At 47.3% G+C, this 2,337-nt stretch overlaps 1 protein-coding gene across 1 annotated transcript in view; it reads left to right on the top strand.

Moving 5' to 3' along the window:
- The window catches only part of LACBIDRAFT_332618 (uncharacterized protein), a gene marked incomplete at both ends in the record, with an annotated part of 10,416 nt that overhangs the window by 5,082 nt on the left and 2,997 nt on the right, over positions 1–2,337 (top strand). The window contains 9 exons of the mRNA XM_001887165.1: positions 284–351; positions 485–874; positions 938–954; positions 989–1,054; positions 1,120–1,366; positions 1,417–1,525; positions 1,782–1,867; positions 1,892–1,927; positions 2,140–2,258. Coding sequence (XP_001887200.1) covers positions 284–351; positions 485–874; positions 938–954; positions 989–1,054; positions 1,120–1,366; positions 1,417–1,525; positions 1,782–1,867; positions 1,892–1,927; positions 2,140–2,258 — 1,138 coding nt within the window. The remainder of the gene's footprint in view (positions 1–283; positions 352–484; positions 875–937; positions 955–988; positions 1,055–1,119; positions 1,367–1,416; positions 1,526–1,781; positions 1,868–1,891; positions 1,928–2,139; positions 2,259–2,337) is intronic.

Genomic DNA, 2,337 nt, shown 5'->3' with positions numbered 1-2,337 from the left:
AATCGAGTCTCGGCAAACACCGATGCTTGATTTGTGTGGGCATTGTCAGCATTCCATCAATGGATTCTGTTCCAGATGCATTCCGGACATCATTCCATCTGTCTGATTCCAGGAACCATATCAGTGGAATCGGAATTCCGTTCTAGATTCCCCGGAATCACTTAATAAATTTGGCAGTGCATAACTCAGACCCATCTCAGACATGGGAACACAAACTATTACTTTGTAGTATCAAGAGCATGATCATGCTACCAAGTAGTTGAGGAGCAACACCCACCATTAGCAATGCAAGCAAGAAGTCTGCACAGGGGCCCACAGGCACCTTCATCACCACTCGCTACCAGATTGATGGTGAGATTTTTCCAGGCCAAACTCCCATTGCTCACATGATGCAGCGGCATTTCAGATTGCCACCGGCACCCCCGGGAGTTTCGAGGAGTATTTGCAACACTAGGAGTTGTTGGATGAGATATTCCTCTACCAGAGGCCAGCTGACCTTCTGTCGCATGTCAAGTCCCTTGCTCCAATGGCTCAATTAACCAAAACAGAACTGGAAAACGGCAAACTCTTCACAGAGCATGCAACCCATGTCTTTGATTTGGCATTGTTCGAAAGCCTCTCCCATGTTCTGTCCGACTTTCTATGGAAAGGAACATCGCCATCTATGGGAGATATCCATGGCATTGCTGTCAAAGCATGGATTAACCTCCAATCGAATCAGCTCACAAACAAAGATTTTATAAACTCGTTCGCAATCACACAGAAAAACTGGCCAGGGGTGACAGAGTATGAAAAGGCAGCCACCGACCCATGGGCAGTAGGAGCCAAGGCAGCTGGCAGGCGTGGATGGTACTTCCAACAACTACAGAAAGCTGTAAGTCGGTGGCTACTACATCAGGCAAAGTATTGATGGTGATGTTGATCACCCTTTCTCTAGATCCCAACATTTGTTAGGTACTGTATTATGCGATGCTGTTTGGTCTGCAAGTGGGAGTTTCAAAACATTCAAGTTCCTGACAATGACTGCAGGGTACAAGGAATCCCTGGGAAGCTGGTGAGCCTCACGGTTGAAGGGCAATGCAGCCCAGTCAAACATTGCGCAATTCTAAAAATAATCAGGACCTCGCTCATTTACTGGCATGTGGCACTACCACAAGACCCTACCAGCCCACCAACTTTGGACAAGGGACAACTTGCTTCCCCGCACCTTGCAGTGGCTGCAAAAGCATTTTATGAAAACTTCAGCCAACCGCCAAGTAAATACCGGTCCATTATTATGACGGCACTGAACCGAATGCAAGGTGCTTCGGCAACAGCGACACACTATGCCTTCCCTTTACACTCTATTATCTTCCCCTGTGCCATTGTAAGAGCATTCATCTTTTTCCATCACATGATCCCACAATTTTCTTTCAGATGAGAGGGGAATTTCACTTCCAGCTCCAGGGCTGGCATGATAGATGTGGTCCCGACCCTTGGGAGGCCCAGATCTTCCTTAACATAGAAACTGATGACAGGGCATTCAGTAGATACACTATGGAACCATAACAATAGAAATTGACAATTGTCCCAATAAGTCATAGGACTACCCCAATGGGCCCAATTACAAAAGACATTATGATACTATACATTGGCCCAACAACATGACAATATGTATATTTGATTGTTGGGCCCAACGACGGTGCCACAGTCCAAGCTAAGGGTTTATAGATTGGCCACATGGCTTAAATGGGGGTAATTTTGGCCGTTGATATATGATGGTATTAAGGTACCATTGATAGTTGGGCCCAATGAAGGGAAATCGTTAAGGGAGATGGTTGGGCCCAATGGCCCAATTATTAAGCTACGGTTGATGGTTGGGCCTAATGTAAGGTATTTGTTAAGGGAACAGGTTGGGCCCAATGGTAAAATTTCAATGCTATGGCTTGTAAGTTGGGCCCATGCCATGATATAGGCTATAGTTCATAGGTTAGCCCAATGATTATTTGAATTTTGCGGGTGTGGGCTTTGGTCCGGTAAACCCGCAGGTCTGCTCCTGTTCCATTGGACCCACGGCCGCACAATTGTGCAATTACACCCGCGGGTTGGCTATTGTGCAGTTACCCCCATGGGGTAGCTCATGTTCCGTTACCCCTGCAGGTTGCCATGCGGGCCAGATCATGTTCCGTTACCCCCGCGGATCAACAATTGATCCATTACACCCTCGTGCTGGCTGTTGTTCATTACTCCCACAGGGCAGCTCTTGTTCCGTTAGCCCTGTGGGTCGCCACACAGGCCAGATTATGTTCCGTTACCCCACGGGTTGACAATAGGTCCATTACACCCACGGTATCTTAT

The sequence above is a fragment of the Laccaria bicolor genome, genomic scaffold (genome assembly GCF_000143565.1).
Source record: "Laccaria bicolor S238N-H82 LACBIscaffold_42 genomic scaffold, whole genome shotgun sequence".
NCBI lineage: Eukaryota > Fungi > Basidiomycota > Agaricomycetes > Agaricales > Hydnangiaceae > Laccaria > Laccaria bicolor.
The sequence above is the reverse complement of the archived record's forward strand: the minus strand, read 5'-3'. Positions and strand labels throughout refer to the sequence as shown.